Source organism: Elgaria multicarinata, chromosome 2, assembly GCF_023053635.1.
Source record: "Elgaria multicarinata webbii isolate HBS135686 ecotype San Diego chromosome 2, rElgMul1.1.pri, whole genome shotgun sequence".
Taxonomy (NCBI): Eukaryota; Metazoa; Chordata; class Lepidosauria; order Squamata; family Anguidae; genus Elgaria; species Elgaria multicarinata.
This window is the reverse complement of record NC_086172.1, coordinates 165,340,126-165,360,656: the sequence shown is the minus strand read 5'-3', so window position 1 is coordinate 165,360,656 and position 20,531 is coordinate 165,340,126. Positions and strand designations below refer to the sequence as shown.

General features: G+C 38.7%; 1 protein-coding gene across 1 annotated transcript in view; it reads right to left on the bottom strand.

The window, feature by feature from the left end:
* WDR20 (WD repeat domain 20) overlaps window positions 1–20,531 on the bottom strand; it is a 51,503-nt gene that overhangs the window by 7,293 nt on the left and 23,679 nt on the right. Inside the window, exons 2-3 of the mRNA XM_063118068.1 lie at window positions 9,651–9,833; window positions 4,905–6,185 (exon numbers count right to left, since the gene is read on the bottom strand). Coding sequence (XP_062974138.1) covers window positions 4,905–6,185; window positions 9,651–9,833 — 1,464 coding nt within the window. The remainder of the gene's footprint in view (window positions 1–4,904; window positions 6,186–9,650; window positions 9,834–20,531) is intronic.

The window sequence follows — 20,531 nt, the reverse complement described above, 5'->3', positions numbered from 1 at the left end:
AACTAGAAAACTGAACAGAACAGGAGGTATGGCTTTGGAAACAAAAGTAGATTAATTTTAAAACTCATCTTGAAAGTACCAACTTGGGGAAGACACCTTCAAACCACTACACTGCATGTTTCAGATGTAAGATATGGTCTTGCTTAGGAGAGAACACTGAACCCAACTGGTCCAACCTAATTGGAATTAAAGTGTGGCAGAAACATTTTTAAGTATTTGCAACCTGCCTGACCAAATGGGTATAACTGGTCTTGGATTTTCTATTTAGGCACCTGATTAAAGCAAGGTGTTGGCAAATGAAAGAGCTCCTGTAGAATCCAAAAGGGATCAATTCTCCATTCCAATGGCTCTTTAATGGGTTTACATAACCACCTTAACCCTTGTTATTTTATCCAAAAACACCACTTTAACCAAATCCACAGCATATTCTTTCAGCTAAGTATAGTTTAACAATCCAGCATGGAATTTATGACAGTTCAAAACAACATGCGTTATGATGATAGATCAATTGTAGAAGAACTCTAAGCCAACATTTGAAGTAGGTATGAAATACCCAAGTTATCTACATTTTACTGTTCAGTCAGACTTTTTATTTAATGTCAGTATACAGAGGACAACCCCAGTAAATTATTCTGTAATGTCAAGTATTTAGTAGGGTTCTTCAGCTGAAACAATGACATAAAACACTAAAAAATAAGCAGTATGAAACCAACATGATTTTTTTAAAATTATAAATATACCAACAATACTTATTAAAGCTTCATTATTATTGCAACAGTCAATTTAGTTTAACAATTTGTCATGTTAGAAAGGCTCTTATGAAATTTATTCAAGTTGTCAAGAAATTAGATGGACGTTTATAAAGAAAATACATATGAGTTTTACTGTTGATTTTTCACTATATTATTACAATTTTGTACAGTATCACCTAATGTGTCAATCTTAACAAATTCATGTATACAGATTCATAAATGCAGGGAAAAAAACCTTGCTTTTAAACTTTACACAAGTTATGTGACAGTAAATCAGCTGTTTTTTCTTTCTTTCTTTTAGCACAAGCAGGCCAGGAGTTACTCTAAATGCAAATTTAGTAGCTTGAATGTGATAGAAGGGAGACATATATATTTTTTCAAGTACATAACTGAGTTCCAAAAGATCAAGCAGTACTGAAAACTCTTTAGTAAGAATCTTCCCCTCTTAATTTGGGCACCCACATTATAAGGCAACCACTCGCTCCTGGCTTCACAGAAGTAACCGGACCATTCTTGACCAAGCACTTTCTTAAAATGGTATAAATAAGCTATATCCATATTTCAACAAATTACAAAACTCCTGATTGCAGTGTGTTTGTATTTCAAGATGTTTCCTTTTATAATACCAAACTAAAGATATTGAATTCTCCCAAACCATCCCTGAATTCAAAATAATGTCAAATCATATAGGATAGTAGTTCCCAACTACACTTTATGCTTCAATTGCATCCAATAAAATGCCCTTTGCCATCGAAAATGTAGTAGTAAGTGTAACCTCCTCCCATTTACAAATATAGTAGCATAAAGTGTCTGTTAAATATTTTAGCCAAGACAAAACTCATTTAAACATGATGCTGTACTACAGTTGCTATTTATTGGAAAACTGAAGGATGTTCTATAACTGAATTCTAGATTTTCTTTGTACAATGTAGTTCAAATCAATTTTCTAAATTCCATGTGCATTTTGTTGTACAAATTGGTAACACATTATTCTGGAAAGGGTATACGCTGACATTTCATTCAACTATTCTTTTGTAGTTGGCCCACTCTTACCATGGGTTTTCAGGAGAAGTAATGGCAATTTTCCCTGAAGTTATAACAAGTGGTTGTTGAATGTAGATGACCTGGGTAGATGTCCCAATGAAGGTAACACCCTTCTGCCAATGAAGATTTAGCTGTAAGTGCAACCTCATCCCATTTTCTGACAGAAATCTAGGTATGACTACCATTACAAAAGAAATGCAAGAGACTGCTGTCTCTTCCAAACTAACAATGTAATTGGGGAGGAAATGGACAAGAGATTTATATGCATCCCAGTAGTACAACATAGACTTTTACAAAGTTATCTGAGAAGTTTTGATGCCTGCAGAGTAGGCTGTTCTAATTTTTTGCTGTAATATTAATACGCAACATGGGCTTCTCCCACATTATCTACTGAACACAGTACTTTACATTTGAAAGGACACAAGGAAGCTCAAGACATGATGTGAATATTAAGGAGGAAGTCCTAAGGCTTGTAGTGTGAGTCTTCTTACTCCAAATTGGCAGTATATCCCTCTGCCCTATGGGTTCCCGATACTGAAACTACGTTTAGATACTCCAGCCAAGGCAAGTAGCAGCCAAACAAAAAAACTTATTCTAAGAATTGAGTGTCTATTCTAACCCTATTCTTCTGTAGAAACATACCACTTGCTATCCTGACTGCTACAGTCTAGGCCAAAGACAGATAGGAGAAGGAATATGGTAGGGCTGGCTCAGTAGCAGTAAGGTTTCAGACTGCCCAACTGGTTGTGTCTCTGACCCATTCTTTCCTCAACCTGGACATTTGTGACCCTCCTATCCAACTTAGATCTTCTGGCAAAGGTGGAAAACCATTTTTAGCAGAGGAAAATGGCAATGGAAGCTGTTTGGAGGATTTGTCAGAGACAAAATGGCAACACAAAAATAGCAGCTTTAAACTCTTTAAAAACTTAACTATAGGGTTAGGTAAGACAAAATATGCAGTGTATAACCCAGGAGAAAGAAATATGTTACCATGTATGTTTCTGGAGATTCATTAAATAGGTATAGAGTTTAGTTAAGTGCTTTCCTATAAAACAAAAAGGATGCTTATTAACACCTTTCCGGCACAAAGACCTCCTCGGCTAGAGCCCTGTAAACATAACTTGCTAGTTTAGGCCAGCTGAGTCAGCTCACCAACTGCAAAAATAACAAATAATAATAATAATAATAATAATAATAATAATAATAATAATCCCATTCTAAGTAAATACATCCTAAACAAAATGGCATTTACATCAGTGTGCGATATTAGTTTTCAAAGACCTAGTGAATAGCATCAGCATGAAACTTACCTTTAATTAAAGATTTCCGCATTGGCCAAATATAGAAATCCTAGCTTTTGGTACTGCATACTCTATCTCTGAAATATTTGAAATGTGTTCCAAATCAAATTCACTGCATGCAAGTTGTGCTTTACTGGCACAACTCCATTATAGAACCTTTAACTTAATTAATAGAAATGGAAATAGCCCAGAGGCTAGTATTATGTTACTTTGGAATACCATACTGATTAAGCAGAGGAGCAATATTTTTGCTCCATGCATAGCCCACTTCATCAATGCACATGTTTAATGTTACTGCCAATACTGTCTGCCCGCTGCACAGACTGATAAATATACAAACATTTCCATGATTCTACCAAATAGGAACAAATAACAGTTTTGTCATTTATCCTTACAATTTGCTTCCCTCACTCCATGAAAAACAATGCCATATATTTCCCGATTGTCTATCCACGATAAGGCATACAGGAGAAACCATATTTTAGAACAAGTTTATAAAACATCACTGAAATGTTGAATTTTTATTACATTTTAGAGAAGTTGTGAAACCTTGCAGTCATATTGGGCTTTGATTTCTAGTTGAAGATCTCTTCTTGCATTAATTTCCCAAAATCTGTGCACCCTGGGAACTCTCAGTGACACCTTTCAAATACCTTTAGGGCTGACCTTCAGGAAAATATCAAAAAAGTGTCCATTCTACACCTCCAAAAAAAGACAACCACCAGCCATTAAAGATACCATCACTAGTTTATCTACCAGTTCCCATGTGCCTGCCTAAAACATTCCCATGCATACATCAGTCTTTGTTTCCAGCTCCAGCCCCACTGTGTTGGATTCTGTACCAAAGGATCCCCCAAAGCCTTACAGGTAGCTTATTCTCTGAGGAGGATGAGCCCAAGACGACAAAGTGCATGAGAAGAAGCCACCTCAAGGTTCTTTTGATCTTGGCCATAGACTGCAAATCGCTAATAAATACTGAAAGCAAACCAAACATTGTCAGCATAAAGTGCTAAAAATTAAATAGCTAATGTCAGTTTTGTTCAACAGGAAAGAAAACGTTACTACTGCCACATTTAAGCCTGTGGATTTAATGGAAAATGCATGAGTTAAAAAATACTTTTTAACATGAAAGTACTTTAAAGTGACAGGGGGAAATTAGTAAGGGATACATTCCACTAGGGGACTTTAAAATGACCTTACACATAGAAATGGTTGGAGTAGATTGATATTAAAAGTCAGAATATTACAATGCATATTTAATACCAGTTTATTCAAATTTTAAATGGAGACACTACAAATTGTCTTGATGATCACTGAAGGAGAATTAAAAGTTTTCAGTACTATGACTAGTTTTTGAAAAAAGTGAGAATACATCCTGCTTTATGGATTCCTGCCAGATAAACGTTCTAAATCAACTGCCCAAATGCATTACAGCTTACCCAAGCTGTGAACGTATTATATTCCTGAATGCCCTTACAATTTAACCCTCACTAATTGATTTTTAGATTTGTCTCAATCATGTATTACAAAAATAGCTTTGAAAATATAGGAAAACTATCACTGACACTTTGGATACACAACACATCTCCGGCTGGAAGGCAACTGTATTTCAAAAGGACTTTACCCGGGCCAGACACTTCAAATCGTTCAGAAATATGGCATGCAGTATCCAAAAGTATGGCTCTGAGGAAATAATTTTTTACATTAAGCATAAAGAAATTTTATATTCAACATTCAGTTATGTTTTGAGAAAAACTACCTATTCAAGTTCTACTTCTTTGATGCAGCATTAAGGATTAAAACTTACCCCTTTACCAGGCCTTGCCCATGTGCAAATAAATCCCTCCTGACAAGCAGTGACTATACAGTCTTCAAGAAAAATTAACACAGTCAGTCTTTCGTGTGCTATCTTTTTACAGATAAGAGGCTCTAACAAAGGAACATCCTCCATTCTGGGACACAGAGACGTTCCCAAAGTTTTTGCTGGGTCTGTTTTGGTTTTAGTAACTAGGTTCAGTTTGTCACTGCTCTTACTAGATATATGTCCCATACTATGGTTTCTCTTGTGATCTTTTTCGTGGTGTCTTTCCTTCCGGTCATGTAGTGATAAGGTTGCAAACTTACTAACACCAGAGGCAATGGCACCATCCATGACACTGCTTTTACTGCCAGAATTGGAGACTGTAGAATGTGGAAGGCTATTTGATCTTGGAAGAGGAGGGGGCACAGAGTTTCCAGGTGTTGTGATGCTGTTTCCATTACTTCCTGGGTTAGCTCCACCACTTCCTGCAGGAGGACTTGTGGCATTCATGACATTTGTGTGTGTCCTTGCCCTTGAGAGGGGCTGATGTGGGAAGAGGATATCTTCTGTTAGGTCCCATAAACATAGCTGTGTGTCTTGGCCTACTGAACCAAACCTGTATGTTACACTTACTGGGCGACTGTCTGTAGAGTTCCTTTTTGATAACCTAGACTGCGTGCTATTTGCTCGATCTCTTCCAAAATGAAGAAGATCTTGGAAATCCTCATCACTGCCACTAAATTCCATTGGATCACTTTCTTCTACACTAGTGGTATATGGATCAAAGGCCACAACACTGACCCAGGATTTGTGTCCATGGCCTCTAGCTATCACTCGACAGTCCACAAAAGACCAGACAGTCACCAAATCATCCTCTCCACCTGTTACAATGTATTTTCCATCTGGGCTCCAACACGCACATAGCAGTCCTCCGAAGTAGCTTTTCATTGTACCGTGCAGTTCTACTGAATCAAAGTTAAACACACGAAGAAAGCCATCCTGGCTTACGCACGCCAAGAATTTCCCATCTGGGGAAAAAGCAAATTCATTCAGGGCACCCTCACCTACTGTCCATTTAAGCAAAGGGTTTCGTGTAGATTTGCTCTTGCATGTGTGGACTGCAAAACTTTCTCCTTGTTTAAGTAGCTGATAGTGTGGGGCTGTGGTACCACAATTGTGTTCCACATTATACAAGTACATATTGCCGCTGGAATGAGCTACTAGGAAGAGACTTTCTGAGCCCGGCACCCATTTTACACAAGTTACTCTGGACTTGTCTATTAGTCTCTGAAAAACAAAGGAAAGAAAGGTACACATTAGAATTATCTTAGTTTTGTAATTTCACTTATTATTAATTTTGTGCAACTCTGCATTTAAAATATGAAACTATTCTACTTACAGAAAAGAACCTTTTAAAACTTACCCATTTACCAGGAGTTGTCCAAGTGCAAATAAATCCCTCCAATAACAATTTTAATAATAAAGCTATTGTTAAAAAGTGTACTTTTTTAGCATATGGAGTAAAAATAAAAGATTCAGCCAGATTTGTGGTAAGCCTCCCTTTAACACAGTTTAACAAAAAGAAGTAAGTCAAGCTCAGGGAACTACATTCTGCAAATAAAAACTACCCACCTCTTAAAAATCTGACTTGGATGTAGAATATGTTATTTTTTAAAACCAACTTAAGACATTCACTGAATTCAACCTTGGAAAAAGGGAACCTAGTTTGAAAGATCCACAATTTAGTACATTTGCTGTACTAAGATATAATGACTTTACTATACTGAAGAGATAATGGGGGGAAACAAGTTATTGCAATAGAAATAATTGTGATTTTAAAACTGAGCATACTTTGCAAGAAAATTACTTTGAGATTTGACTGGAGGTTGGAGTGAAATAAGATCCAATATTTGGATAAGTCAAAATCTTTGAGCCAATTAACACATATTATATTGCTTTTGTCTAGAATGAAGAATCTAGACATTCAAGGTAATAAGTTACAACTGATAGCAGAAAAGATTTTGGAGTTTCCGATTCTACCTTCCATTACCTGTTCTGGGTTCTTATGAACAAATATTGGAATTTGGCTTGCATTCTCATTATTTTAGCTTATAATAATGGTATTTCAAGTGGATTTTAATCATTATTCTGCTAACCCAAGACATTCCAAGTATAACAAAGGGGAGAAAACTAATGACAGTAATACCAGTTTCTTGTGACCAGCTATAAAACTATGTCCTTCCCACTCCAGAATACTGGGATGCAATGATAGTTGGTTGTACTACTGTGGACGGTTTTTGATACAGAGGCTTCATTTGGGGCAAATAATAATTTACTATAATCATTGGATATAAAAAGCTAAATTTAAGAATGAAATGTGACAACCCCATCTCAGCTCTTATCCTCTTTTGTCTTATTTGATATAGGATATACAGAAACATGACAGGTTGTGCACAATGCACAACATCATTGAGAGATACAGCAAAAACATGCTGCATTTGTACAAGTGGGAGTTGGTAATACAGATACCGGCATCATGTCTTGGAAGAAGACATGATCCTAATTTGGTGTGATGTGGAGGAACACATAGCAAATAGAAGTGTGTGATAAGAAAGTCAAATAGAAATACGAGATAAGGAGCCATAAAGACAAGTTTGGACGGGACTGTTCTGAATTGTACTCCAAAAAGCAGACTGTAAATATGTTAATATAGAAGCTGCAAGAGTCTGTGAAACAAATCAGTCTTATGACCCGAGCAAGAGTTATGACCAGGGAGGCAGGAAACAATTTTAGATCTCTACAAATGTGCAGGGCTTTCGCTATGAGAAGCCAGTGTACCTTGAAACTCCTCCAAAAGAGAAACTAATTTGTGAAAGAGTGTTTATTCTCATGTGGGTAGAAGATAGAGCTTAATTTCTACAGTCATATTAGGTGGACAGTGGTGGTTTATACTGTGTTTTACTTGCTCACTCTCTTGAGAGCACTTCTTGGAAAGGCAGTGGCTTAGATTATAGGATAACCTAAGGAAGTTCAAGGAAATAAAGGTTTCCATCCCCTCTTTCATCCGGCAGTCACTCCCTGAAAAGCCTCTCCATAGGGTAGGAGGAGGAAGGGATGGGTACAACTTTCTTTCACGAATTTCCTTAAGTTAACTTCTTACAATCCACCCCAATGACCTGGTTTGCATGATCACTATGGCTTAAGCAAGCTACGGCGGCTTGTTTTAGTTGCAGTACGTGCCAGGTACAATTTGCATAATCATAGCCCGAGTGCAACTTGTCATGTCATTCGAAGCAGGCAGCATGGCTTGTTGGAAGGTTAAACATCCCTCAAATAATCCATGGATTGTTGTTAGGTTGTTTGAGGGATGTGTAACCCTTCAACAAGCCATACTGCCTGGGTAGGACAACATGACAAGCCACACCCAAGCAATGATTATAGAAATTCTGCCTAGTACGCACGATGACTTGTTTAAGCCCAGTGATAGTGCAAATCCGCTCACTATGTTTATATATTTTATAAATAGATAGAATACTATACTCTTATCTAAGGCAATGCCCATGAAAAACCTTGCCTGCCCCAAAGTCCACTGCTCATTCAACTGCACTATGACAACTCTTTTGTCTATCTAAAGCAAGTTCTGGCATTCTTTGGTTTAGATTGAACTATGGGGAATCTATGGGGAAACTGATGATTCCGGCTTGCATTTTGGAAAAGGCAGAGGAAGGAGTTTGGTCATAATTGCCTTATATTTCTGATTAAAACTCCTTTGCAGTAGATCATCATTCAGTGGATAGGATTAAAAATCACTTTTAAATAGTACTCTGTGTGTGTTGAACAAGAGCCTCTCCATATTGCATGGCAAAAAAACTTTTGAAATTGAAGGGTTGCAAAGACGAGTGTGCTTGTTCAACCTAAGAGATCGAAGAACTCACTGAGTTCAAGCTGATGGGCTTGTGTAAAGGAGCTCGTTGCAGGCAAACGTCTGCGAACTTAAGCGAAGGAGCTCAAAATTAAACCTACTCTGCAAATACAATAGCTTCAAAGTAAACTACTGGTATCTGACGCAAGAGAAGCGCAAATTGGATAATGGTTTCATTCCTTGATTTTGCTATTTTAAGGAATGCTCAGGCTAAGAGAATAGTCATCTTTGCTTCTTTACTGACTTCCTTCAGTTTTGGAGCAGACAAAATGTCCAAGCACCACTCATTTTTTCTCATGCAGGCCCTCCCAATTTCTTTTCAATCTGAGTTAACTAGGATTCATATGGAATTTACACCAGCATAGTTTGCAAACATGCCCCTAACTATAGTTTCAAACTGTGGTTTGGCATGAACTACTGTTAGTGAAAAAACAGGTGCACACAGAACGTTGACTATAGTTAGCTCTGAAAGCTAAAGGGGGGAAGAGAATTAGAATGTGCACAAGAGAGGAAGAACATGCAAGTGCATGAGTTTAGGAGATGGTGCGGATCTAATGAAGCTCAAAGGCAGAATGTACTATTGTATACAACACCATACAGGTCTCCTGCACCTAACATTAAGCGAAGGGTGAGAGGCTGGGGAGTAGAGAGAATCACATTACAGTGAAACAATATGTAAATTAGAAGTATTTTCCTATTCAAAGGATTTTCCTGTATCCCTCCAAGCAAACTACTTCTAAGAGTGGAAAAATAAGTTAATACGTACACGGGGAACTTAGAAAAAGTATACAAGTATGTCTGCATGCACCAATATTAAAATATCAACTTACTTCCTCATTAAATAGTTTGCTAGTTTCTTTTTTAATAGGGTCTATAAGTTGCACCTGGCCCGCAGAGAAGCCCACTAGTAAAGAAACACTTTCTGCTGTGGCTGTTAAATGATTGAAGTCATGACACGTAGGTTGTGTTCCTTTGTATATCCTTTTATCTATTGGTTTACTCAAGTCAGCAGCCTGCAAAAAAGAGTGAAAATAAGATTAGAAGTGAGAATACTGTATTCCAGGGTGCTTTATAATAGAACAAGTATAATGTTCGTAGCACATATGGCAACGCTACAGTTTTAGAAAATGCTTGAAAGCCAACTTTAAGTAGACTGTTTGTAATCATGTCCTAGGGATGGCAAAGTCTAGTATTCTCATGCATCACTACTTTTCAGATCATCAGAAGGCTAGAATGTATTTTGCTAGACACAGACTGACCTCACAAGCAGTCAGGGTTCATAAAAATATTGTCAACCAATTACAGAGCACATTCATTTAGGGAAAGAATGCATACTAATATATAAACTGACATTACATGCAAAATCAAAAGAGTTTCAACATGGTGTGGGATATCTCTACACCTTGCAAGAACATTTGTTCATGTAAAAACTAATGGACAAGTATTTTACTACACCTTGATAAAACATTTGGTACAGGATCCAGATGACCTATGAAGTTGCTGGCAGGTGGCCACCCTTGATTTACTGCATAATGCAAAATGTCCCAAGAATGTGTTGCACCAGTGTTTTAAATGCTGTGCCAATAAACTTCACACCCCTTACCAAATACACTGGTGATATAATCTCTGGCCTTTAGAGTCATTCTGAATAATCAGCAATGAAATAAATAGAGCTTTTGTTTGGACAAGGGAGACCTGTGGGTTTCAATATGTACTGCTATGAACTTCACTGGGTACTCTTGGTAGGTCACTCCCTTTGTCTAATGACCACTGGCCATGCTGTCTGGGGAATACTACCAAATACTGCTCACAATGATCAAATTTTGACATCAAAGATAAACACAAATTAAAAGCTGAAATTAAATCATACCCAGAAAAGAAAAGTATTTTAATGGTTCTTGAGCTTTTTCATTCCAATAAATAATAAAAGACTCCACTTTTCTATAAATTGAACCTCTATTAATCTCCCTTCTCCAATTCTTATATTAGTCAACCTAACCATAGTAATATATGACCCTAAGACATCAATCATTAATTGAAGGTGGGTTGACCTTCTTCCCCTTTTCATTACCCTCACAAGCAGCTATGCCCACAAGATTGAGGGGGGGAGAACTACTAATGGGTCCTTAGGGAGTGCATAGCCCAAAATTATACTGATATTCAGCACTGATGACCAAAATCTTATAATCTTAGGCAAGTCCAAAAGATATGCAAAATGTCTGCTCGCTCCAAACCATACCTCCAGCATTTATCCACAGCATGCTTATAGATCTTATTTAGTCTAATGTTGTTAAGTACCATCTAAACATATGCTTATAAAAACTTTCCTTAATGTTCATGAATAGTGTGCTTTTGAGGTTGATCTTCCAAATCCACTACATTACCATCTGCTAATATTGCTAAGGGTGCAATACTAAGCATGTTTAGATAGAAAAAAGTCCTACAATTCCCAGCATCCCCAAGCCATTGTATTGTCAAATAATATGCATTATAATTTATTGATGTTAATGGCAAAAAACCCACACCCAGCTCTTAGTTTACTTTTAAATATTTGCACTAATTCGTACCTGTGCAATTGTGCACTTTGGGCTATGGGGAAATGCACATTTTGGGCTGTTTTATTTTTGATTATTTTGTAGACATTTATTTGTGCCACCCCTTTTTGATGCACCCGTTTTTCCCTCTTCTGGGTATAACTGTGCAAGATTTGGAAGGTAGATCAGTGTCTCCCCACTAGGGGGAACTATGTATGAACTTTGGTCCCGATCCTGGAAACTTCCAAGGGTTTATTAGTGCCATCCTCTTTTTGGTGCACCTGGGATTTTCCTTCATCCAGGTTTAATTATGCCAGGTTTTGTTGTTGGATCAGGTACCTCTTGATTAGGAGAGGTTGTATGTTAAGCGTTGTCTCAATCCTGCAAAGTCCCAAAGTTTTATAGCCACTTCCCCTTTGGAGTGCACTTGGGATTTTCACTCCTCTGGGGTAACTGAAATTGTTATGTGTTTGCGTGTATATGTGTGTGTACGATTCAGCATTTTAAAAGGTCTTAAGAATCAAATGTGTCACAGATCAATCACAGTTGAATTACAGTAAAAAAAATGGAAACATGTCATGGGTATAAGCCTAAATTAGTTAGTTTCCTAAGAGTTAGTATATATAGGAAACGTGCAAACATCAGAAAAGCTGCCCAGATAACAGCTAATTAAGTGTTACTCTGATTTTTGTGAGACATTCAATTCAGCATGGATACATTAAGCTTTTTAACAAGGTTAAAAGAGAAGCCATTCATTTGCTTAATTTAAACATGTTTACATTCTCCTAAAATGCAATACAAACTGCCAACAATTTATTTCGAACAAATTAATGCTGATATGATTGGCCTAGGAAATTATAGCTTATTTTGCACTACAGAATCAATAGCAAAATATCTGAATGGCTGCAGGGTATAGTCTGAAGGCACATAATATAACTACCTTGCTACAGATAAGAAGGTCTGGTCAGTGCATGGATAGGAGATCACCAGGAAACCCCTTGTTTCCTATATGTGATCAAACACGGACCTTAAGTGACCAGATACTGGGAGCCAGCAAGTTGGTAAACACATCACAGGCACTGTGATTTAATATCTAATTTGAGGAAAAGGATAATCAAATATTTACTCTGTAGACAGCATTTCCTTCTACTTTATTGACTCAGGCTCAAGCCATGCCTAAGCTACATAGGACCTGTGTACATTTACTTTTCCCTCCCCCAACATGTGCATTGGTCATGCCAGTTGGGGATGGTGGAAGTTGAGCTCCAGATGTATTGGATCACACCAGATTGAGTAAGACTTACAGAGGTTTCCTCTCTACCACTTTCAGCTCCACCCAGGTTTATTTTAAGCTTTTGTGAACTGTGCAATTTCAGATTTTGTTGATAGAGTATGAGGACTGACAACCTATTTTCAAGATACCATGTAATTAATAAGGTTTCGGTATGGGAATTCTTCTTCACTATTTGAAGCAATCTCTAACTTTCTTACAAGTTGGATCTGATGGTTCCTCGTGAGGATAGAAATGTGTTTGTTTGCTCAAGATGCCCTCTTGAATTACCATTCTACAGCAACCCACAACACTCCATCCCATGCTGTATGTAGGGCCCCTGACACTCAATAGTAGATGGGAGGAACGAAGGAGCTGCAGTGAAGAGGGAGCAAGAAAACCCCATTTCATGAATAGAACTCTACTCATGCTTCTGGCTCCAGCCCTAGGACTTTTGATAGCAAGAGTTGGATTAGAAGCACTGGATGTTTCATTATGTCTAAATGGTCGAAATAGGGTTTTCAAAAGCTCCAAATTACAAAGCCTTTATGCCCTCTTTCCCAGGGCCAGTGCCAGACTATTTTGCGCCCTAGGCAGGTGAGCTGCTTTCACCCACCCACACCCACCCCAGCGTACCTGGGCACTGGATGCCATCTCGCCCGCCCAGCCGAAGTGAAGCCAAGACGCTGGGGGGGCGGCTGGGGGGGGCGGCAGGGGCGGCTTCGGAACGGCGTGCCCAGCCGGAAGCTGCTCTGGGAGAGTGACTTCCGGGTGTGCTGTTCCGAAGCTGCCGCCCCCGCCCCCATACCCCAGAATTCTGGCTTCGCTTCAGTGCCCACCCAGCCGAAGTGAAGCCAGGATGCTGGGGCGGGCGGGCGGCTTCGGAACAGCGCACCCGGAAGCCGCCCTCTCAGAGCCGCTGTGGGAGAGCGGCTTCCGGGTGCGGCATGCGGCGCTCCCCTTACCTTGGCACTCTAGGCGGCCGCCTGAGTGGCCTCTATGGTAGCACCGGCCCTGCTCTTTCCTGTTCCATAATACAGCAGTGACTGTTTTAGCTTGGTGTCTGAGTCCAAGCTGAAAACATAGTTTACTTCTGAATTGCTGTGTATGTGACAGTAGATAATATATTAAAAGACCAAAAATTAGGAGTCTGTTATAGCTAGACACACAGAAGGCAAGCCTTAAGTAGAACAGAGGCAGCAAATGAATGTAATTAACAGTTGGCTTTTACTGCAGTAAAATCAGTACTATTTTATTGCAGTATTATTTTCCACCTTTCCAAATAAATTTCTGAACAATGACAATTTTATCAGATAGCAGGAGGAAAGGACAGATAGACCTGGCTTTCGTAACCATTGTGGGAGCTGAAACAACTTTCATCCATCACTTTTGCCATGCTGAAGAAGTCAGCCTCCATATAGACCAGTTAGTCCACTACAATCTTCAGGAGAAGCCTTGCTGCAGAGTTCCATCTGACATCCTGCAGAGTTCCATCTGACAGCAAGAAGGCAATGGGCCTTCTTCCTGGTGGCACCGTCCCTCTGGAATGACCTCCCTCCTGTCTGCAATACATCAGGCAGTGATGATAATGTGTTTTCAACATTTATTAAAAACTTACTTGTTTGCTCTTGACTTTTACCCACCATTAATCTGTCTAAATGCTGTGTGCTTTTACAACAATGTGTTGTTTTATAATTTGCTGTAAAACTGCTTTGAGATTTTTTAAAAATGGGAAGCAGTATATAAATATTCTTAAATAAATGAATAAAACCTGGCCATTTACTTGAAATAATTTTTAATCACAACTTTAGTTGTGAGTACATACCTCACCCCAGTTCGTTCACACACTTCAGTTTCTAGGCCTCATATTAAGGGGCGAAGTTATTTTGAATGTGTAAATCAGCTTTGTATCTAAACACTAACCTAGCAGCCACAAGTGAGAATGCTGCAGGAGGAACAGAGCATTCAAACTCTCGTCTGACAGCTCCCAGTAGGCTAGTAATTTTTTTATTTGTATTGTGCAGGCTTGTAACTTGTGAACTTATAAGGCTGGTTTAAATCTACCAGTACCAGGGGTCTTCATTGCTACAGGGCAAGTGGTTGGAAAATTCTGTTCTATGACAGAACTTCACTGAATTTGTGAACATTTAATGCAAATCATGTGCAAAGAAGCTGCAGCTTTCTGACTCATTACATACTTCCAGCATTGACCTCTGAGTAATTATCTGGACTCACTGATCCAGACAAAATTAATATTTACAGAAGAACAACCTCTCTCATTAAGATATTTTGCCAGAATTTATATACCACTTTCCAGTGACACAATTGGTTGGCAAATGTACTGTATGTAAATATTGGTACATAGTGGATGAAAGAAATCTTAATACATTCTTTAGAAGTATCAACACAAATTCTCTCAATTGCCACAACTTGCTTTGCACTATGTTTACCTAACTTTTGGATTAGACTACTTTTCCATCCACATTTACAAAGCCTTGGCTCAATTAACCATTTTTCTTTCGGGATTCAGGTGGTACCCTTGAAAACAAAGACGTCTTCTCCTTTGTTTTACATTCTTCTGCACTATTATTTGTTTAAGTCATGGGTCATAACAAAATTCTAATGCCCCTTAACACAATTCAAGCTGTTGAGTCTTTTTGCCAGAGATCTGCACAACTTCAGATAAGTGGAGATGGAGAGCGCTAGCATCATCCAAAATGCATTCTTTCAATACACATACCACCACTGTCTGTTTATTACGTCAACTTCTATCTTTTGACTAAGCACTTCAGATGGCAATTCAGCAGTGGGCACCATGCAATTGTGCTATATGAATGCATAAAGATTTTCATTCTTTTTGTCCGGTGCAATATTACAACTGATTTGTTTCTCTGACAATTATCACTATGGTTGTACAAGGATGACATCTCCGTATAAAGACAGTTTCCCCGCTCATCTCCAACAGACTAAGCTGGATACTTGCTGTATGGAAGAGACACAACTCACTAGAAATGCTTTCCACTAACTGGAAGCTCATGTTCAATGATGCTGTTAGTCACTTTCTATAAATAATCCTTAACTGATCTTAGCCCACTTCAAATGAGAAATTCCACTTTAAATGCATTTTACGGCCAAATTAGACATTATATTCAAGTGTGTGTGAGTGTGTGTGTGTGTGTAATATTACTATAAAAAAGGGGGTCACTAAGAACAAATGAATCAAAAGGTACCAACAATACACGAAAAACCCATTTTTGTATATGTAATAACTATGCTGTTCTTTAGAAAAATCAGAATCTGGATCTGGGCTGATTAGATGTAGAAAAGCAGCAGGAAGGGTGCTTAATCCTTTCCTTAGTGGCTGGTCTACTCAATCGCCCCTCCCAAGGATTTTCAAATGCAAGTTTTGGGTGGGGGAGAATAGACTGGGGAGGATTTGATTTGAAGCAGGAAAAACAGCCACTAAGAATGATTAAGCATCCCTCCACCCACTGTTCTTTCATTCCCAATCATCCCCTCCCAATGCTGCTTTTGATTATTGTATTTTATTTTCAGGTTGCTATGGGAATGTTACACAAATGTGCATACAATGTCTACTTTGGCCCTCAAACATTGGGGGGGGGGAGTGTGTCCAGGTGCAAACAACTAAATATACCAGTTAATGAATACTTATACCATGCCATACAAATAGCTATACTGAGATCTAGAGTGCTTACCATCTTGGTTTATATCTGAATGCATTCATTATACAGTACGTGGCAATTCAGTTAAAAAGCTGTTCACACATTTGATACTGCCCCATAAAGCATGCAACAGAGAAGTTAAACCTGTTCATTCAAGTTTTACTTAGATGGAATCAAGTTATCTAAAAATTAAGTGCAGTTTGCATAATTGTATCTTAAGTTGCTATGGAGACATTCTAATGTGGAGAAAATGGTTAATCACTGTGCATTCTCTTCGGTCTAATGCTTGGGCAACATTCTGCCAAATTGTAGGGATGTTATTTTGACCACACTTGAGCTGCCCAATAGGTATAGGTAGGAATTAGGCTGCAATGACAAAACGTATTATTGAATATGTTTTGTCACTGCAGACCGTAAAAAATACTTCTAGCAACAAAATCCTCCAAACAGCTGATTTATGAAACATAAGGAATGCATAGAAGTCTGAATTTGCTTTTAACTTTTTACAGTACTGCTTGAATTCTAAAAATGAGACCCAGCTGGTTTATTCATGTCTTCTAAATTGATTGTCACGGCCATAAGGACCGCAGTACTATTTTAATTCTGAGGCAGCACCAGGCATAAACTCTGAACTAGTTTTACTTTGAATGGGTGAACTACTTCCTTTCCATTACAGTGATAATTCACTGTTACGGTAAAACAGATATTCTTGCTGTATAAATTACATGAGTCTACCTTACTAATGGAGTTGGCAAGCATCCCATGTAAATTAAGGACAGATTTGTTTGTTTTTCAACATACTGGCTCAGAAGCAAAGAATCCCCTGCAGGTGTTCATATCCTCTACTGCACTTCCAATTTCCATTTCTGACTAAAATTCCTTGTCAGGAACCATTTCTATGAATGCTCCCTCACAAACTTCATAGTCCATTTTACAAAACAAAGAGGACGCACGCACAGAAGCCATGAGAAAGTCTTTTAAATCCCATCCACTGTTCTGCTCAATTTATTTATATGTGGCATTTCTATCACATTTTATAACAAGTTCTCAGTGCTAACCATCAAAATACATAAAATATAAACCAATGAAAATGCAAATGAAGGCTGAAATCACAGGGCTGAGATAAGATCTGAAGCTAAAATAAGTTAAAAGGCGTGAGAAAATAAAAAGGCTTTTGCTTGGTGCTAAGAGGAGCCAGTGTGGTGTAGCAGCTAAAGTGTTGGTCTTGGAGTTGGGAGATCTGGGTTCTAGTCCCCACTCAGCCATGGAAACCCACTGGGTGACTTTGGGCCAGTCACGGACTCTCAGCTCAACCTATCTCACTGGGTTGTTGTTGCGAGGATAAAATGGAGGAGAGGAGAAGGATTATGTACGCCGCCTTGGGTTTCATGGAGGAAAAAAGGCAGGCTATAAAGGCAATAATAAATAAATAAATAAACAAATAAACGGACATCAAAGGAAGTGACAAGTAAAGCCTTTCCGGAAAGAACATTCTAGAGTTGGAAGACCCACAACTGAAAAAGCTTTCCTCGGTATCTACCCACACCACCTAGGGCTTGGGAGGGGAAAAATCAGAAGCATTTAGGTTTTTCCCTGTTCTTTTCCAATGACTTTTTTGCTGTTGTTTTCTGAAAAAAATGATTTTATTTGTTTGTTTATTACATTTCTATACTGCCCAAAAGCCAAAACTCTCTGGGCAGTTCACTAAAATTAAAACCACAGAATAGAGTATAAAATACAATATAAAACTCAAACACTTAAAGCTACATTATAATTAGCCAGTTTTTTGTTATCAGTCTGTATTAGAAAGACTGAACAATTTGGGATTATGATTTTTTTTCTTTTGCAATTATAAATATAAAACAATGAAGACACGGTGCTCATATGGTGCTACCTGGTCTTTACTCCCCTGAAATGACTTCTAAAATGATGTAATAGGAAGATGTTTATATACTAGAGATGTACAAGTTTAGACATTTTGAAGCCATGTACATTTTTTAATCCTCTAAGATTCCTAGCATAGTTATTTCTTGCATTCCTTATTAAAATTATTGATCTAAACATATATTTTACTTACATACATCTCGGGGATACTCCAAGTCATGTGCAGCTTCCAAACATGTGACTAAAGTCACTATTTCATAATATGTTGGGGAAATGTGCATTCTTGACAGTTTGGGTTTTGAACTATAGAGGCCTGAGTTTCTGGGTTTGTTCTGGTTAGATGCTATAGCAAATCAATGAATATATTTCTAAATCCCATACGTGAGAAAAACACTGTACATTATTTTCCCACTGCCACCACATGTAATGGAACAAAGTGTGTATTATCCGAACCTTGTTTCTTTCTTTAATTTTTAAAAAAAACTTTGAGGCCTGGGTCTCTGAAACTCAATGACGCCGTTTTTAATAAACTTCCCAATTAGACTACATCATTAGGGAATGCTGCCTCAACTATAACATCTTTAACTGCTGCCACTGAAATGATCCCTCTATACCTAAAAGAAACTCTCTAGCATAGGTATGGGACTGACACCACAGCTAGAGACAAACTTTCTAAATAAATAAAAATTAAGATGTTTATTAGGGGGAATTATATACAAAAGATAATAAAATGCCATTCTTCAAATAATAGTCTGATAACGCTTAAAGGCTCTTCTACATTAAATATGCTTGGCCACCAATTTGGATGGCTTTAAAAGAGGGTTGGATAAATTGCTGGAGAAGGCTGTCAATGTCTAGCTATGTGCTTCCTCCAGTATCTGAGGCAGTAAGCCTATATGCACCAGTTGCTGGGGAACATGGGTGGGAGGCTGCTGTTGCACTGTGTCCTGCTTTGTTGGTCACCATGTGAACAGAGTGCTGGACTAGATGGACCCTTGGTCTGATCCAGCCTGGCACAGCACTTATGTTCTTACCATTCCTAATATGTACAAGAGTCTTCTCAAGCTAAATAAGTTCTCAATAGCTTTTCCTTCAGATCAGATTTCCGTCAACTACATCCCAATCAATGCTTCAAACTGGAACAGTTGCTGTATACTAGTCTTCCCCTGCCTCCAGGTCTATGCTGGAAATCACCTGTGCTTCTGACAATAATGAAACAAGCGCTCCCAAACTGCAAACCTGATTCTTCTGACAAAAATGAAACAAGCACTCCCAAACTACAAACCTGAATCAGCCCAAATATGAAAACTACCATTCATCTGAGTCACTAATACTACTCCTATCTAGTTTGGATTGAATATCAGTTTATTGGCCCTCATCCAGAAACAGATTTAGCACTCCTAATACGTAATCTGAATTAGAGGGGAGAAATATTGATGGCAGCTCACCTTCATGTCTCCAAAGACTTCACTCAGAGGTTTCATGTCAAAGCTGAAAAGCATAGAGGACCAAATGGAATTCTGAAGAGTATAAATGCCAAATTGTGGGCAACTCAAAGAAGATTAGCTTAAGTAGATGAACTTCAAACAGAACTGCACTTCTCAATGAGACAGAGGAAATAAAGAAAAAGACATGGCAAATAGAGCAGAGGATCATCTCCACGCAGACATGGCAGGGTTATAGACCACCTTACATCTAAGATTAAGAAATCTGAAGCCAGCACACTGTGCCTTCTTGTTAAGACTACCAATCTTTTACATACACACTGACTCAGTTCAGACAACACGTTAGTCAACAGTGGCCTATTTAAACAACCGTTGCTTAAATAGTCCCACGTCTACTAATGTGTCGTCCATCAGGCAAATAACCATGGTGTGGGAAATAACCCCATCCTGGGAAGCGCTTGGGGAGCCACCTGGGTAGGGCACTGCCAAGCATCCCATGTGTTTCCAGGGACATCCATGTACCTTGCCCCGCCCCACAATCCTGATGATCAGCTTGAGGAGATAAGAGCCCCTTCCATCCCCTCAAGCCAGTCTCCAAATGGTTCGCAGGGCGGGGGGGGGGGGAGGATGTCTCCTGCAGCTGGACGTGTAATATCAAACCAAAGGAGAAATTCATCCGCCAATATCGAGGAGGAGGAGAATCCTTTGCTGTGGTAGGAGGAATGCTTGCACGTCCAATTCCCCTGCATCCCTGCTGTTGCAGCAAAAGGATTCCCCTTCTGTTCTGGTAAATGAGCAGGTATTCTGTCCTGCTCATTACAGCTGCAGGATGGATTCTTGCACTGCTGTGATGCACCTCCTTGCTCATCGGGGCCATGGCAGCAGGGAAGGGGGC